Raw genomic sequence first — 17,383 nt, forward strand, 5'->3', positions numbered from 1 at the left:
AGCGGCAGGAAGGCATCGCAGCTGCCATTCATGTGTGTGGAGCGGCTATAAAATAATATGCATACAGACATCAGAGACATCTGTTTCCGCTATTTAAGAACTCAATGGCAAAGCTGCAATATGGAAATACGGCAGTCTTTTCATTTGCTATTGCTGAGCTTCCGACCTCCCACTATGAAGTCATTTCCTCTGCATGTAAAATCTGCAAAATCAAAAAAGAGGGCTCTACTGCCTTAAGAGCCTCACTTGGCTACCTGCCACTGTCACTAGATTACGTACATGAGAAGCGAAGCAAAGGACTACTGCAGTGCTTCGTAAACTATTTTCCAGCGTGACCCCATTTATACTCACAACAACCTTCTCAAGGGCAGTTAGGGATAGGCAACAAATAACAGCCTTGCCAGTGAAGCCCACATCCAATGAACGAAAATAAAAACTCTTCAAAATTAAGGTAACCCCAGATGCCAGCAAAAACAATTAAGCAGCAGCATAACATTCAGTTTGTAAAGTTTGCATATTAAAGTTCAAAATATAATACATCATATAAAAATGAAAGTCTGTTTTTTGAAGTACTTTGTAAAAACATTATTTTATATACCCTTGAAGGTTTCAGCCAAGCTCTCTATATTTCCTAGTGACAGAACACTCAATGAAGCCACTCTACCCCCACCCAACCCCCAACACACACATTATAATCAGCCCCTCTTTCCAATCACCCTCCCCCACACACAAACATCAACCCCTCAATCCAAACTCCTGCCCCCCCCAACTCATCAGCTGTCGCTCATCCCAACCACCCTTCACCCCGACCCACACCGGTCCCTCTTCCCAAAGCCCTCCCCCACTCACTCAGCAGCCTCTATTCCTAACCTCCATCCCCACTCACTCAGCAGCCCTTCTTCCCAACTCCGTTGCCTCCACTCAGCACCCCTCTTCCCTAACCCTCCTCCCTTCCCACTCACTTGGCAGCCTGGCCTTTCCAACAGCTTTACAGCAATACTCAGCCGCGCCCCTTGATGTCCAGGGCATTGTGACTGAAAAACAGCTGCAATTAACTACAACAAGAGGTCAGCTATTGTATGGTCAGCTGCTCTCTCCTCCCTCCCCACCATCCACCACACTTGCCGGAGTCTGCAGCTCCACCAAGCAGCCAGCAGCAAAGCATGCCCTCCCGGTGGGATAAGTGATGGCAGCCATGTCCAAGCTGGCACAATGTTGAATAGCGACAGTTGGGAGTCAGGTCTGGGCGTGAGCTGCGATTGTTTTCTGGTCTATTCTCACTCTGGAGTTCACGAATTGTGCCTGGGCTGCCCGTACTTCAGGGATTGGTCAAAAGCACAAGATTGAGGTACAGAAAGACGGAGATCGGAAAATCATTTCCAAGGGAAGAATTCCATTCTTGAAAAGTTGGAAATTCACCAAATGGCATAAATTTCTCATCCTTGTAACAAAGGCTCACGGCTTGTAAAATCCTCACTGACATCTGGAGACTTCCATCAAAATGTGGAGAATTGTCCCAAAGGCTAGTCAAGCCGCAGCGTGACATAGTCATTCACAGAATTATACCTTTTAGACAATGTTCCGGATTCGTTCATCACCATTCCTGGGTACAGTCTGTCCCACCAGCAGGACAGACCTGCTAGAGAGAGTGGCACTGTAGTACACAGCCATTAAGCCTTTGGAATCCTCAACACTGAGTCCGGACCTCAAAATCTCATGGCAATCAAACATAGGCAAGAACACTTTCTGTTCATTACCACTTACTGCCCTTCTTCTGCTAACAAATCTGAGCGTTCTCATGTTGTGCACGACTTTGAAGATGCATTAAAGGTAGCAAGGGCACAGAATGCACCTTGGGCGGAGACTTCAATGTCCATTACCAAACATAGCTTGGTAGCACTACTACTGCCTAAGCAGGCCAAGTCCTGAAGGACAATAGGTACCAGACTGGGTCTGCAGCAGGAAGTGAGAGAAACAACACAAGGGAAATCCCAACTTGCCTTCATTCTCACCAATCTACCTGTTGCAGATGTATCTGTCCATGATGGCAGCGGTACAAGTGACTACCGTAAAATTCTTTGCTGTTGACGAATTCCTGCCTTCACAAGGAGAACATACTCCTTTGTGTCGTGCGGCACTACCACAGTTCTAAAAGGGATTGACTATATAGACTAACTAAGCAATCCCACTTCCAACAAACCAGATCAAAGCTTTGCAGCTCAACCACATCAATTCACGAATGATGGTAGACAATGAAACAACTAACAGGAAGAGGTCTTTCCATGAATATCCCCATCGTCAATCATGACAAAGTTCAGCAGGTGGGTGGAAAAGGCAAGTGTTTGCAATCATCTTCAGCCAGAAGTGCCGAGTGGATAATCCATCTTGGCCTCCTCCTGGGATCTCTTTCAGCACTGATGCCAGTCTTCAGCCAATTTAATTCATTCCATGTGACATCAAGAAATGACTGAGAGCAATGGGTAAAAAAAAGACTTGCCTTTTATATAGCACCCAAGGAGGCAGATGGTGTAACTGTAAGGCCTCATCTGAAAGGCGGCACCTCTGACAGTGAAGTACTCCTTCAGGACAACACTGGGTTATCAGACCTTGATTTTTGTGCTAAAGCCCTGGAGTGGGACTTGAACCCGAACCTTGTGACTCACAGGACACATTGGTGCGTATGTGTCACTTGATAGCATTGTTGACAATACCTTCCATCAGTTTGCCTGTGATTGAGAATAGATTGATGGGATGGTAATTGGCTGGATTGGATATGTCCTGCTTTTTGTGAACAGGAAGAGTGTCCTGCTGTCAGTTCTTGTTGAAAATAACAAGAGTGACGTCACAAGACAGCGCGAGAGAGCGGTGGAGAAGTCAGAGCCAGTGTGTGTGGGGAAACTTCAAAAAGTGACGTCAGCATAAAGGTGAGAGCTGATTGGTGAGTAGTGGGTGAGTGTTTTTCTCCAGTTTAAAACAGATCAAGCTAAGGAAAGGTAAGAGTTCTAGTTTTTACTTAAAGTACATAAATAATTTAACTTTTTTTAAAAACTGTATTTAACTTAAAGTAAAGGTTTTGTTTTCCAACTCAGTCCCATGTTATGTCTCGCCTGCAACATGTGGGAAGTCCTAGACACTCCTTGCACTCTGACCGACCACGTGTGCAGGAAGTGCCACCAGCTGGAGGCACTGAGGTGCATTCGCGAGGTTAAGAGTTTCGTGGACAGCGCGTTTTTGGACGTGGTCACTCCACAGCTTACGGAAGTGCAGACAGAGGGGGAATGGGTGACCATCAGTCAGAAGAAATGTGTCAGGCAGGTAGTCAGGAAATCCCCAGGGTGCATCTCGCTCGACAACCATTTTTCTGTGTTGGAAAGCAGTGAGAGTGACGGTTCCTCTGGGGAGTGCAGCCACGCTCATAGCACTGTGAGTGGCTCAGCTGCACAATGGGGGAGGAAAAAGAGGGGAAGAGCATTATTGGTAGGAGACTCAATAGTAAGGGAACAAACAGACAAGCGTTTGTTTGTTGAGTCACGGCCATAGATGTGACTCCAGGATGGTATGTTGTCTCCCTGGTGCCAGGATGTCACTGAACAGCTGCAGGGCATTCTAAAGGGAGGGCAAACAGACAGAGACTGTGGTACATATTGGTACCAACGACATGGGTAGAAAGAGGGATGAGGTCCTGCAAGCAGAATTGAGGGAGCTAGGAAGCAGATTAAAAAACAGGACCTCAAAGGTAGTAATCTCTGGATTACTTCCGGTGCCACGCACTAGTGAGTATAGAAATAGGGGGTGAGTCCAGATGAATGAGTGGCTGGAGAGATGTTGCAGGAGGGAGGGCTTTAGATTTCTGGGACATTGGGACCATTTCTGGGACAATGGGACCTGTACAAGGCGGATGAGTTGCACCTGAACCGGATTGGGACCAACATCCTCGCAGGGAGGTTTGCTAGTGCTGCTGGGGAGGGTTTAAACTAAGTTGGTAGGGGTATGGGATCCTGAGAGGAGGCTCAGCAGGGGGAGATGCACAGCCAAAATTAGGAGAGAGAGCAAGTGAGTCTGGAAGGCACAGAAATTATAGGCCAGTTAAGGCACAAGGAAGTTTGGCAAGGTTGGATGGTACTTATTTTAATGCAAGGAGTTTGACGAATAAGGCAAATGAGTTGAAGACACAAATTAATACATGGAAGTATAATGTCATTGCTGTCAAAGAGATATGGTTGAGAGGGGCAGGACTGGCAGCTCAATATTCCAGGGTATGGGGTCTTCTTCAGGAGAGACAAGGAAGGAGGTAAAAGAGGGAGTATCGCAATATTGATCAAGGAATCAATTACAGCAGTAAGGAGGGATAACATCTTAGAAGGCTCCTCAAATGAAGCCATATGGGTAGAACTGAAAAACAAAAAAGGAGCAATCACATTGCTGGGCATGTGCTATAGGCCCCCCAAACAGTCAGAGAGAAATAGAACAGCAGATATGGAGGCAAATTTCAGAGAAGTGTAAAAATAATAGGGTAGTAATAGTGTAGGATTTGAACTTCCCCAACATTAACTGGGTTAGTCATAGTGTGATAGGTTTAGAGGGAGCAGAATTCTTGAAAAGCGTTCCAGGAGAGCTTCTTATGCCAGTACGTAGAAGGTCCTGGGCTTAATTTTAGGGAATGAAGCCAGGCAAGTGGCAGGGGTATCAGCGGGGGAGCATTTTGCAGTTAGTGATCATAACTCCATTAGATTCAAGGTTGTTATGGAAAAAGGCAAGGTTGGGCCAGAAATCAGAGTTCTAAACTGGGGGAAGGCCAATTTTAATAAGTGGGACTCATTCAAGATGGAAAAAAGGAGAGTACAGGGCCAACATATTCCCGTAAAAATAAAGGGTGGGACCAACAAATCCAGGGAACCCTGGATGTCGAGGAATATACAGGATTGGATGAAGAGAAAAAGGGAAACCTATGGCAGATACCGAGGGCTCAAAACAGCGGAAGCCTGAAAGAAGTATAGAATGTGGAGGGAGGAACTTAAAAAGGAAATTAGGAGAGCAAAAAAGGGGCATGAAAAAACAGTGCCAGGTAAAATAAAGGAAAATCCAAAATTATTTTAAATGTTAGTACATTAAGAGTAAGAGGATAACTAGGGAAAGAGTAGGACTCATTAAGGACCATAGTGGTAATCTGTGTGTGTGGAGCCAGAAGACATAGATAGGGTTCTAAATGAATACTTTGTGTCAGTGTTCACAAGTGAGAGGGACGACGTGGGCATGGAAATCAGGCAGAAGGACTGTAATATAATTAAGGAAATTAGAATAGAAAGGGAGGAGATTCGGTGTGCTGGCAGGCTTAAAAGTAGATAAATCTCCAGGCCCGGATGAAATGTATCCCAGGCTGTTGAGTGAGGCAAGGGAGGAGATAGCAGGGGCGCTGGCAATAATTTTCAATACCTCTCTGGCCAGAGGGGAGGTGCCAGAGGACTGGAGGACAAGCCAATGTGGTACCATTATTCAAGAAGGGAGGAAGGGATAAACCAGGGAACTACATGCCAGTCAATCTAACCTCAGTGATGGAGAAACTATTGGGAGCAATTCTGAGGGACAGAATTAATCTACACTTGGAGAGGCAGGAATTAATCAAGGACAGTCAGCATGGTTTTGTTAAGGGGAGGTCATGTCTGACCAATTTGATTGAATTTTTTGAAGTGGTGAACAGGTGTGTAGATGGGGGCAATGCATTTGACGTAGTCTACTTGGACTTCAGCAAGGGTTTTAAGCTTGCAGCCTTTTGCATATAACTCTTTCGAGTACAAACACGTTTCCATCTGTTCCTATTCAGATGAAGTTACATTGTTTCATAGTTTACCATTGTGAGATTTGAACTCTTAGCAAGGGTTTTAATAAGGTCAAAAAATATAAAAACAAAAAAACTGCGGATGCTGGAAATCCAAAACAAAAACAGAATTACCTGGAAAAACTCAGCAGGTCTGGCAGCATCGGCGGAGAAGAAAAGAGTTGACGTTTCGAGTCCTCATGACCCTTCGACAGAACTTGAGTTCGAGTCCAGGAAAGAGCTGAAATATAAGCTGGTTTAAGGTGTGTGTGTGGGGGGCGGAGAGACAGAGAGGTGGAGGGGGTTGGTGTGGTTGTAGGGACAAACAAGCAGTGATAGAAGCAGATCATCAAAAGATGTCAACAACAATAGTACAATAGAACACATAGGTGTTAAAGTTAAAGTTGGTGATATTATCTAAACGAATGTGCTAATTAAGAATGGATGGTAGGGCACTCAAGGTATAGCTCTAGTGGGTTTTTTTTTATATAATGGAAATAGGTGGGAAAAGGAAAATCTTTATAATTTATTGGGAAAAAAAAAGAAGGGGGAAACAGAAAGGGGGTGGGGATGGGGGAGGGAGCTCACGACCTAAAGTTGTTGAATTCAATAATCAGTCCGGAAGGCTGTAAAGTCCCTAGTCGGAAGATGAGGTGTTGTTCCTCCAGTTTGCGTTGGGCTTCACTGGAACAATGCAGCAGGCCAAGGACAGACATGTGGGCAAGAGAGCAGGGTGGAGTGTTAAAATGGCAAGCGACAGGGAGGTTTGGGTCATTCTTGTGGACAGACCGCAGGTGTTCTGCAAAGCGGTCGCCCAGTTTACGTTTGGTCTCTCCAATGTAGAGGAGACCACATTGGGAGCAACGAATGCAGTAGACTAAGTTGGGGGAAATGCAAGTGAAATGCTGCTTCACTTGAAAGGAGTGTTTGGGTCCTTGGACGGTGAGGAGAGAGGAAGTGAAGGGGCAGGTGTTGCATCTTTTGCGTGGGCATGGGGTTGTGCCATAGGAGGGGGTTGAGGAGTAGGGGGTGATGGAGGAGTGGACCAGGGTGTCCCGGAGGGAGCGATCCCTACGGAATGCCGATAAGGGGGGTGAAGGGAAGATATGTTTGGTAGTGGCATCATGCTGGAGTTGGCGGAAATGGCGGAGGATGATCCTTTGAATGCGGAGGCTGGTGGGGTGATAAGTGAGGACAAGGGGGACCCTATCATGTTTCTGGGAGGGAGGAGAAGGAGTGAGGGCGGATGCGCGGGAGATGGGCCGGACACGGTTGAGGGCCCTGTCAACGACCGTGGGTGGAAAACCTCGGTTAAGGAAGAAGGAGGACATGTCAGAGGAACTGTTTTTGAATGTAGCATCATCGGAACAGATGCGACGGAGGCGAAGGAACTGAGAGAATGGGATGGAGTCCTTACAGGAAGTGGGGTGTGAGGAGTTGTAGTCGAGATAGCTGTGGGAGTCGGTGGGTTTGTAATGGATATTGGTGGACAGTCTATCACCAGAGATTGAGACAGAGAGGTCAAGGAAGGGAAGTGTCAGAGATGGACCACGTGAAAATGATGGAGGGGTGGAGATTGGAAGCAAAATTAATAAATTTTTCCAAGTCCTGACGAGAGCATGAAGCGGCACCGAAATAATCATCGATGTACCGGAGAAAGAGTTGTGGAAGGGGGCCGGAGTAGGACTGCAACAAGGAATGTTCCACATACCCCATAAAGAGACAGGCATAGCTGGGGCCCATGCGGGTACCCATAGCCACACCTTTTATTTGGAGTAAGTTAGAGGAGTTGAAGGAGAAATTGTTCAGCGTGAGAACAAGTTCAGCCAGACGGAGGAGAGTAGTGGTAGATGGGGATTGTTCGGGCCTCTGTTCGAGGAAGAAGCTAAGGGCCCTCAGACCATCCTGGTGGGGGATGGAAGTGTAGAGGGATTGGACGTCCATGGTGAAGAGGAAGCGGTAGGGGCCAGGGAACTGGAAATTGTTGATGTGACGTAAGGTGTCAGAGGAATCACGGATGTAGGTGGGAAGGGACTGGACAAGGGGAGAGAGAAGGGAGTCAAGATAACGAGAAATGAGTTCTGTGGGGCAGGAGCAAGCTGAGACGATCGGTCTACCGGGGCAGTTCTGTTTGTGGATTTTGGGTAGGAGATAGAAGCGGGCCGTCCGAGGTTGGGCGACTATCAGGTTGGAAGCTGTGGGAGGGAGATCCCCAGAGGAGATGAGGTCAGTGACAGTCCTGGAAACAGTGGCTTGATGTTCAGTGGTGGGGTCATGGTCCAGGGAGAGGTAGGAGGAAGTGTCTGCGAGTTGACGCTCAGCCTCCGCGTGGTAGAGGTCAGTGCGCCAGACAACAACAGCACCACCCTTGTCAGCGGGTTTGATGACAATGTCAGGGTTGGACCTGAGAGAATGGAGTGCAGTAAGTTCAGAGAGAGACAGGTTAGAATGGGTGAGAGGAGCAGAGAAATTGAGACGACTAATGTCGCGCCAACAGTTCTCAATGAAAAGATCGAGAGAAGGTAAGAATCCAGAGGGAGGGGTCCAGGTGGATCTCTGGTGATAGACTGTCCACCAATATCCATTACAAACCCACCGACTCCCACAGCTATCTCGACTACAGCTCCTCACACCCCACTTCCTGTAAGGACTCCATCCCATTCTCTCAGTTCCTTCGCCTCCGTCGCATCTGTTCCGATGATGCTACATTCAAAAACAGTTCCTCTGACATGTCCTCCTTCTTCCTTAACCGAGGTTTTCCACCCACGGTCGTTGACAGGGCCCTCAACCGTGTCCGGCCCATCTCCCGCGCATCCGCCCTCACTCCTTCTCCTCCCTCCCAGAAACATGATAGGGTCCCCCTTGTCCTCACTTATCACCCCACCAGCCTCCGCATTCAAAGGATCATCCTCCGCCATTTCCGCCAACTCCAGCATGATGCCACTACCAAACACATCTTCCCTTCACCCCCCTTATCGGCATTCCGTAGGGATCGCTCCCTCCGGGACACCCTGGTCCACTCCTCCATCACCCCCTACTCCTCAACCCCCTCCTATGGCACAACCCCATGCCCACGCAAAAGATGCAACACCTGCCCCTTCACTTCCTCTCTCCTCACCGTCCAAGGACCCAAACACTCCTTTCAAGTGAAGCAGCATTTCACTTGCATTTCCCCCAACTTAGTCTACTGCATTCGTTGCTCCCAATGTGGTCTCCTCTACATTGGAGAGACCGAACGTAAACTGGGCGACCGCTTTGCAGAACACCTGCGGTCTGTCCACAAGAATGACCCAAACCTCCCTGTCGCTTGCCATTTTAACACTCCACCCTGCTCTCTTGCCCACATGTCTGTCCTTGGCCAGCTGCATTGTTCCAGTGAAGCCCAACGCAAACTGGAGGAACAACACCTCATCTTCCGACTAGGGACTTTACAGCCTTCCGGACTGAATATTGAATTCAACAACTTTAGGTCGTGAGCTCCCTCCCCCATCCCCACCCCCTTTCTGTTTCCCCCTTCTTTTTTTTTCCCAATAAATTATAAAGATTTTCCTTTTCCCACCTATTTCCATTATATAAAAAAAAACCCACTAGAGCTATACCTTGAGTGCCCTACCATCCATTCTTAATTAGCACATTCGTTTAGATAATATCACCAACTTTAACTTTAACACCTATGTGTTCTATTGTACTATTGTCGTTGACATCTTTTGATGATCTGCTTCTATCACTGCTTGTTTGTCCCTACAACCACACCAACCCCCTCCACCTCTCTGTCTCTCTATCTCTCCGCCCCCCACACACACACCTTAAACCAGCTTATATTTCAGCTCTTTCCTGGACTTGAACTCAAGTTCTGTCGAAGGGTCATGAGGACTCGAAACGTCAACTCTTTTCTTCTCCGCCGATGCTGCCAGACCTGCTGCGTTTTTCCAGGTAATTCTGTTTTTGTTTTAATAAGGTCCCTCATTAGAAGGCTGATAACCAGTTAAGAGCCCATGGGCTTTTGGCTAATTGGATCCAGAATTGGCTGAGTGGCAGGAAGCAGAAAGTGATGGTTGAAAGGTGTTTTTGTGACTGGATGTCTGTGTCCAGTGGGGTTCCACGGGGATCGGTGTTGGGTCCCTTGCTGTTTGTGGTATATATAAACGATTTAGGCTTGAATGTAGGAGGGCTGATCAGTAAGTTCGCATGTGACACGAAAATTGGTGGGGTGATAAATAGAGAGGAGCCTTAGATTACAGGAGGATATAGATGGGCTGATCAGTGGCAAATGGAATTTAATCCGGATAAGTGTGAGGTGATGCACTTGGGCAGGACAAACAAGGCACGGGAATACACGATGAATAGTAGGACCCTGGGAAGTACCGAGGATCAGAGGGACCTTGGTGTCCACCAGTCCCTTAAGGTAGTGGGACAGGTAGATAAGGTGGTTAAGAAGGCATATGGGATTCTTGCCTTTATTAGCCAAGGCATAGAATATAAGAGCAGGGAGATTATGCTGGTACTGTATAAAACATTGGTTAGGCCACAGCTAGAGTATTGCGTGCAGTTCTGGAATCCGCATTATAGGAAGGATGTGATTACACTAGAGAGAGTGCAGAGTAGATTTACCAGGATGTTGCCTGGGCTGGAGAGTTCTGGTTATGAGGAGAGATTAGGTAGACTGGGGTTATTTTCTCTGGAGCAGAGGAGATTGAGGGGGGACATGATTGAGGTGTATACAATTATGAGGGGAGATAAATAGGGTAGACAGAAAGGAACTTTTCCCCTTGGTGGAGGGATCAATAACCAGGGGGCATAGATTTAAGGTAAGGGGCAGGAGGTTTAGAGAGGTTATGAGGAAGAATTTTTTCACTCAGAGGATGGTGGGAATCTGGAACTCACTGCCTGAAAGGATGGTAGAGGCAGAAACCCTCATAACGTTTTAGTAGTATTTGGATGTACACTTGGGATGCCATGGCATACAAGTCTATGGGCCTAGTGCTGGAAAATGGGGTTAGAATAGTTAGGTCCTTGTTTGAACGGCGCAGACTCGATGGGTCTTTTTCTGTGTTGTAGACCTCGATGACATCCCGGGTAATTTCCCATTTTGGGTAGATGCCACTGTTGTAGCTGTACTGCAACAGCTAGGCTAGGAGCACAGTTGGATCCAGAGTGTCAGTCTTTAGCACTAGATTGATGTTGTCTGGATTCGTAGCCTTTGCTGTATTTAGGTGCAGTCATGGCTCAGTTTTTAGCACACTTGCCTGAGTCAGAAAATTGTAAGTTCAAGTCCCACACCAGGACTTAGCACAAAAATCAAGGCTGACATTCCAGTGCAGAATTGAGGAAGTGCGGAGTTGGTGGAAATGCCGTTTTTCAGTTGAGGTGTTAAACTGAGTCCTGGCTGCTCTCTCATATTTATATAAAAGTACCCATGGCAACATTTCAGAGAACAACATGGGAATTAGCTGGCCAATATTTATTAATCAACATCGCAAAAACAAGTTATTGGGTCATTATAACATTGTTGCTCATGGGAGCTTGCTGTGCATAAATTGGTTGCTGCATTTCCTACACGACAACAGTGACTACATTTCAAAAATACTTCATTGCTTGTAAAGCTCTTTTGGACGTCCGATGGTCCGTTGGTCCTGAAAGTACTATATAAATGTGAGTCTTTCTTTTTTTAAATAACCTGCTCACAGAAACCCAGCTGGGACTCTGCCAGGGTCACTTGATCCAGACCCTAGTCCAGCCTTGGCTTAAACAGGAACAAAAGGTGAAAGTGACTGGCCTTGACAACAAGGCAGAATTTGACCAACTGCAGCACAAAAGTGCCCTAGCAAATTAGAGGTCAATGGAAATCAGGGAGGAAACTCTCCACTGTCTCGAATCATACCCAGCATAAAAAAAATCAAAGGGCCTAGATAAAGTGGATACTAAGGGTCTATTTCTGTTAGCAGAGAGATCAATAACCAGGGAACATACATTTAAAGTAAAAAACAAAAAAACTGCGGATACTGGAAATCCAAAACAAAAACAGAATTACCTGGAAAAACTCAGCAGGTCTGGCAGCATCGGCGGAGAAGAAAAGAGTTGACGTTTCGAGTCCTCATGACCCTTCGACAGAACTGTCGAAGGGTCATGAGGACTCGAAACGTCAACTCTTTTCTTCTCCGCCGATGCTGCCAGACCTGCTGAGTTTTTCCAGGTAATTCTGTTTTTGTTTTATACATTTAAAGTAATTGGTAGAAGGATTAGAAAGGGAATTGAGAAGCAATTTTTTTCATCCATTGGGTGATAGGGCTCTGGAACTCTCTGCCTGAAATGGTGGTAGAGGCAGAAACCCTAATCCCATTTAAAAAACGCTTGGATAGCACTTGAGGTGCCATAACCTACAGGGATATGGACCATGGGCTGCATGATGGGATTCGGCCACCTCGCATTTTTAGAAGGTATGGACAAGATAAGCCAGATGGTCTCCTCCTGTGCGGTAAACCTTTCTACATTTCTATGTTTATAGTGGTTAAAGGCCAATTATCTCTGGCTCCAGGAAGCATGGCAGGAGTTCCTAAGGGCAGTGTTCCAACCATCTTCAGCTGCTTTATCGATAACTATCCCTTCATCACAAGGTCAGAAGGGGGGATGTTTGCTGATTATTGATACAACATTCAATTCTATCTGCAACAGAACACAAAGCAGATCATGTCCGCGTGCAGCAAGACCTGGACAAAATTCAGGCTTGAGCTGCTAAGTAACAAGTGACATTCACATCACACAAGTACTGAGTAATGACCATCTCCAACATGAGAGTTTCTAACCACTACCCTTGACATTTAACAACTTTACCATCTCTGAATCCCTCACCATCAACATCCAGGGGAATCACCACTGATCAGAAACTTAACTGGACCAGCCGCATAAATACTGCAGCTGCAATAGTAAGTGATTCACCTCCCTGTATCCCAAAGCCTTTCTACCAGCTACATGGCACAAATCAGAAGTGTGATGGGATACTCTCCATTTGCCTGGATGAATGCAACTCCAACAATTCTCAAGAAGCTCGACACCATTAAGGACATAGCAGCTCACTTAATTAGCACCCCATCCACCACCGTAAACATTCCCACTCTCTTCCACCAGCGCACCATGGCTGTAAACAGCACGATCTACAAGATGTGCTGCAGCAAATTACCAAAGCTCCTTCCATAGCCCCCTCTAAACCCACAACCTCCACTGCCTAGAAGAAGGGCAGTAGGCACATGGAAACACCACCAGCTCCAAGTCAAACACACCATGGAAATATATTACCATACCTTTTGTTGTTGCAGAGTTAAAATCCTGGAACACTAACTAATGGCACTGTGGATACGCCTTCATCACAGACACTGCAGTGGTTCAAAAAGGTCGATCATCACCACCTCATTCTCCTGGGCAATTACGGATGGGGCAAAAATGCTTGCTTTGCCAATAACACCCACATTCCCCGAATAAACAGAAAGCCAAAACAGGCACTAGCTCACATCACAAAAAGCAGACTGTTATGAATTATAGAAGAATCTGTGAAAGAAGAATTATTTGACCCTTCATATTTAGTCCAATTAATTAGAATGATTAGTACTGATTCTGCTCCTGACTCAATGTCCAGCTCATACATGAACAACTGCCAGTTGGACCAACATCAAAGCTGAAAAAAACAAAGTCTCTTCTCTCTTGAAAAAGGAAGATTGAAGGGTCACCTAATGGAGGTCTATAAAAATGAAAGATTTTGGCAGAGTGGATGTGGAGAGAATGTTTCCTCTTCAGGGGAAGAGCATAAGTAAAGGCCATGAACAAAAGGTAGACACCAGGAAATCCAATAGGTAATTCAGAAGAAACTTCTTTACCTAGAGTGGTGAGAAAGTGGAACTTGCTACCATTGGGAGTGTTTTTTTATTCATTCATGGGATGTGGGCATCGCTGGCTAGGCCAGCATTTATTGCCCATCCCTAATTGCCCTTGTCGAGAGGGCATTTAAGAGTCAACCACTTTGCTGTGGGTCTGGAGTCACATTTAGGCCAGACCAGGTAAGGACAGTCGATTTCCTTCCCTAAACGACATTAGTGAACCAGGTGGGTTTTTACAACAATCAACAATGGTTTCATGGTCATCATTAGACTTTTAATTCCAGATTTTTTATTGAATTCAAATTCCATCACCTGCCGCAGCGGGATTCCCCAGAGCATTACCGAGAGTCTCTGGATTACTAGTCCAGCAACAATATCACTATGCTATCACCTCCCCTTGAAGCAAATAATATAAATGAATCCAAGGGGAAGCTAAACCAGAATAAAAGGGAAAATGGAACAGTGAGTTATGATAGATTTATGTGTGGAAAGATGGGAGGAGGTTCAAGTGCTGCATTAAAAACCGGCATGGACTGGTTGGACTGAATGGTCTGTTTCTGTGCTGTATATCCCATGTAATCCTATTATTCCAATATTACTCTTTGTCAACAAACTGAACAAAACAAGTATTGGTCCCAAATCAAGCTAAGATTTGAGCGTAATAAAATAGTGTAAAATTTAAAAATCCTTTGAAGATCAGAGTTGAGGACAAATTTGAGATAAATTGTAGATACACAGAATTTGGGGACAGTCAAGTACAGCATAAAGTACAGGTGGGGAAGTCATCAACTGAATTGACAAATCTGCAATATAAAAAGTCAAGGTGGGAAAAGTTGGAGATGTCAAAACGAATGTAAATATAATCTTACTGCACAGCAGTTGGAATTAATGTTTTGCATTTTAAATGATTAAGTGAAACCATAGTATATGTCACAAATCCAAAGCCTCTAAAAGTGCACTAAAAATAGTATGTGACAGTGTTAAAAAAAGGGAGAAAAGATAGAAGAGGATAAAATAGCATGCAGTGAGGCGCCCTGTATAATAGTAATGCTTGTAACACTGTTTTTTGATCCTTGACATGCCGTTGAACGCAATTCATCGTAATTATTATGAAGCTTTTCCCCTCCATTTATAGGGTGCAGAGTCTTGTTAATTATTAATATTAATGTTAATTATTCAGAAGCAATTAGTATGCTCAGTGAGATAAGTAGTTAGGGTTGCTGATGTAGAAATGGAAAAGGTAAAATCTATTGTCAATGCACCTGATTTAGATCTGACAGAAAAAAGGACCAGAATAAGTAGTATTTACATTTTAATACACATTAAGAAATTAATAGTTTATTTTGGTAGTTACAGAGTAAAACATTTCTATCACTGGGGAACTTTACTACTCAAGTATTATTTGTTAGTCAAGATTTGTGAGCTGAAAACGTCTCAAAAAAATTAACTCTCAGAAACTGTCATGTCCACAATCAAGGTAGTAATTCAGCATTAAAACTATGGTAGTATTAAGGCAAAATCAAAAATAAAACTGCTAAAAAAGAAATCAGGTGTGAATTATGCTGCAATGAAATGCAAGATAATAGTACCTCAAACAGGTATGATTCTCATGAATACAGATTTTTAAAGTATCGAGTATTACTAATGCCTTAACAAAACAAAAATTTGTCTGATATAACCTGTAGGTTCCAATCATATCAAGCATCACCTTCACTTAAAACCAGAAAATTCACCAATTTTCAAACACCATTTATGACCATTCATTCAACCTTTAATCCAAACAAGATAGCGACATTTCAAATTAGATTTTGCCAGTAACTGATATACTTAAAAGTTGTATTAAAGAACTCCATTGTTGTCTCTATCTTATGTTAACCCATATTAATCTAAACAACTGAATAAGATGCAACCTCACATGTATTTCATAGATCAGAGAATAACTATCCAATTCTGAAGTCATATTTAACTGAAAACATTAACTCTGTTTCTCTCTTCACATATGCTGCCAGACCTGAGCATTTTCAGTACTTTCTGTTCTTATATCACTTACGGCTCACAGAGATACAAGATAACAATTAGACTGAACACTCTTCTTGAGTTATGTGTTGAAGGGACCAAATGTCATTATAAGCAAAGTTTTATTTTAATGTCTTGAGTGTGTTGACACCCATCATTTACTTTGAAAACATTAGCAATTTGTCAAATAGGGGCAGAACTCTAAGTACTTGTATAAGCTGCCTCATTGCAGCAACAGTGATGATGCAGAAAAATGCAGTGTACAGCAATCTAGTCTTTGCAAACAGTTCACAAAGCTTAAGAGTAAGACAAATGAATGTAAAAATAGGCTGCCTCGTTGTGTGTTTGACTCCAAAGTTTTGATATTATGATTTTTTGATACTTTTAAGAATGGCACTCAAGACCATTCACTAGTAAAACACGTGAGTAGCGACGTAAAACAACTCGGGATGATTGGGTTGAAATCTGATCTACTTTTCCAATACTCTCAAAATTAAATCCAGCAACTCTGTAGAGATGCAAAGAGCTGCTCGCTTTTGAAGCTGACGGCGTTGGTGGATAGTTGTTATTGACAAGGCCGCAGGCCAACTGCGTATCCCCGCCTGAATCAAACCTCTACAAAACTCAGCCACTGAGAGCCCATTAACGTAGCGTGGTGAGGATTCTTCTGTTTAAATACGCCCATCTTGTAGACTAGTCAGTGCTATGTGAGTGTAGGGGAGCGCTTGGGGGTCCAGGCCTCTCCCTCGGCCCCATTTGCGCTCTGAGAGAGACGCCATTTCCTGACCCATTCGAACCACCACACAGCAAACTGCGGCGGCCACATTCCTCCACCCCAAGTCTCTGCTCGCTATATGAAGAATCGCAAACACGCTTACAGAAACATTCTTATAACTCTAACTCGCCGCAAAAAAAATCTGATCAATAGACCCCTAAATGATCTCCCATTACCTTCATGCGTCTTGGCAATCTTCGCCATTTTGTACAACGGTGGCGAGCGGAACCGCGTTGCCGTGAATGGGCGGGCCCTGGATTGATTGACAGCAGCTCCTATGCAGCAGCACAAATGCTCCAAGTCTGAGCTCACAGTTGATAACACTGTTATTCCCTCGAGATGGTTTTTCCACAATTACCACGATGTCAGATCATTGCTGTTAACCAAATAAATTGCAAGTGCATTATGAAAATTACCTCCTTTTTGTGGATGCCTCATTTCTACTGCGATGGTTGTTTAAGAAATGTCTAAAAAATCGAGACACCATGAGTCCGGTTTTTTGCCATATCTGTGGAATTTTGTTATCCAAATGTGGCCAGGAAGATAATGCAACTCTTATTGCCCGTTATTTGGCATCACAAGTTTGAAGTTTACTGATTTCCCTGTACATGGGCAGATGAACATGAAATTTAATTTTGCACACAAGTGCAAATGAATAAACACTGAACAGAAAAATAATAATGCACCCACTTCATTAACGGGTAATTCACTCAGTGCTAAATATGTGCAACCAGAGATTCCAAAAGATCTTCTGTCCTCAGCCAAAGATTCCGCTCCTTTGTGGTTGACAGGGTCTTTGACTATATCCACCCCATTTCCCTCACTTCTGCCCTCACATCTCCCACTCCCTTCCAAAACCATGATAGGTTTTCCCTTGTCCTCACCTTCCACCCCATCAGCCACCACATT

General features: G+C 44.7%; 1 protein-coding gene across 1 annotated transcript in view; it reads right to left on the minus strand.

Moving 5' to 3' along the window:
• The window catches only part of sf3b1 (splicing factor 3b, subunit 1), a 55,679-nt gene extending 38,903 nt beyond the window's left edge, over positions 1-16,776 (minus strand). The window contains exon 1 of the mRNA XM_041200472.1: positions 16,651-16,776. Within this exon, the coding sequence (XP_041056406.1) occupies positions 16,651-16,678 (28 nt within the window). The 5' untranslated portion in view covers positions 16,679-16,776. The remainder of the gene's footprint in view (positions 1-16,650) is intronic.
• Positions 16,777-17,383: the final 607 nt, after the last annotated feature.

This window comes from Carcharodon carcharias, chromosome 12 (assembly GCF_017639515.1).
Source record: "Carcharodon carcharias isolate sCarCar2 chromosome 12, sCarCar2.pri, whole genome shotgun sequence".
NCBI lineage: Eukaryota > Metazoa > Chordata > Chondrichthyes > Lamniformes > Lamnidae > Carcharodon > Carcharodon carcharias.